General features: G+C 47.5%; 1 protein-coding gene and 1 long non-coding RNA gene across 2 annotated transcripts in view; one reads left to right on the plus strand and one right to left on the minus strand.

Annotated features, from left to right (window-relative positions):
- The window catches only part of LOC106941067 (uncharacterized), an 18,762-nt gene extending 17,821 nt beyond the window's left edge, over positions 1-941 (plus strand). Inside the window, exon 3 of the long non-coding RNA XR_001423251.1 lies at positions 230-941. This is a non-coding gene — a long non-coding RNA (uncharacterized LOC106941067). The remainder of the gene's footprint in view (positions 1-229) is intronic.
- The window catches only part of atp6v1g1 (ATPase H+ transporting V1 subunit G1), a 6,330-nt gene continuing 5,636 nt past the window's right edge, over positions 739-1,432 (minus strand). The window contains exon 3 of the mRNA XM_015024003.1: positions 739-1,208. Coding sequence (XP_014879489.1) covers positions 1,035-1,208 — 174 coding nt within the window. The 3' untranslated portion in view covers positions 739-1,034. The remainder of the gene's footprint in view (positions 1,209-1,432) is intronic.

Here is a 1,432-nt window from a genome sequence, read left to right on the forward strand (position 1 = left end):
GGCTGGAGAGGGAAGTCTGGGCCTCCGTTCTGAAGCTGCTGCCCCCACGACCCGACCCCAGATAAGATGGATGGATGGACTTAGTCGTTTTGATAATAAGCTAATATAAATGAAGGCCTGCCTGCCTTCATTATAAGTCTTATAATTTTTTGCGGCTCCAGACAGATTTGTTTTTTAGGTCCAATATGGCTCTTTTGACATTTTGGGTTGCCGACTCCTGGACTATCAGTGTAGAAAAGGGTATGGTTGTGTAGGAGAGTTCCTATGCACCCTGAACGCAACACAGGTGTGGAGCTCGGTAACCCCAGAGAGAGAAAGGCAGCAAAGAAGCAGCCGAATGACTGTGTGTTCATAAACCTGTAAGTTTTTTGTCATTCATGCCATTATGTTTCTGTTAGAGAGGTAATGTGCCAATTTGTTTAGCTGTATAGTGTATTTACAGCTTTGCTTTATTACCGTTGTAACTGTGGTTCGAACTGGCTTGGATTATTCTGTTTGTTTACAGAACCACACACACATTTACATATATACCTGCTTCATGTACATTCTGGCAAAGATATATAAAGAGTAAAAATGGAACTGGACCCTTCCTGATCTGTTCCGCATCCACATAAAGCTAATAGTTGTTCTGACCGGACACTCTGAGGCGATTGCTGCCAGCTTAGATCCTGCTGAAGTCTTCCCAACAATCAGGACCAGAAACTAGAAACTAGAAAGCTGGAGAACCTCATGACGCACTTTCAGCCAATCAGATTCACTTTAATGTTCCATCATCACAATCAACAGGAAGTCACATGGTCACAAACAGGAAAACATTGTTGAAATACCACAGTTTCACAATAAGAGCGTCTTCTCCAGCCAATCAGGTGTTCATATCAGGTGATGCTGTCACATGATTGGCTGGATTGCCAGACTTTTATTTTGTCAAATTCCAGAAGAAACAAACTTTATTTTGAAATATAAACACTTTGTAAACATCACAGGAACAGCAAAACTAAGCCCCTCCCCTCAAGGCAGCCGGAAGCTCCGCCCCCTCAGCCGGCCACGCGGTAGTTGACGTGAAACTCCGGCTGGATGTCGCAGATCCGCCGCAGCAGCTCGTTCAGCACCGTCTCCCGGTTACCACGGTAACTGTCCTGGATGCGAGCCATCCTCTCCGCGGTGTCGCGGTCCACCTCCACGGCGCTGTTACCGTGGGAACCGAGGGCCTGAGGGGGTCAGAGGTCAAACAAGGTGAGAACCACTGGGTCAGAACCAGATCAGAACCGGGTCAGAACCGGATCAGAACCGGATCAGAACCAGGTCAGAACCAGGTCAGAACCCAATCAGAACCGGATCAGAACCGGATCAGAACCAGATCAGAACCGGGTCAGAACCAGATCAGAACCGGATCAGAACCGGGTCAGAACCAGATCCGAATCGCATCAGCAGC

This window comes from Poecilia latipinna, unplaced genomic scaffold (assembly GCF_001443285.1).
Source record: "Poecilia latipinna isolate Pla-1442-1.1 unplaced genomic scaffold, P_latipinna-1.0 Scaffold3485, whole genome shotgun sequence".
NCBI lineage: Eukaryota > Metazoa > Chordata > Actinopteri > Cyprinodontiformes > Poeciliidae > Poecilia > Poecilia latipinna.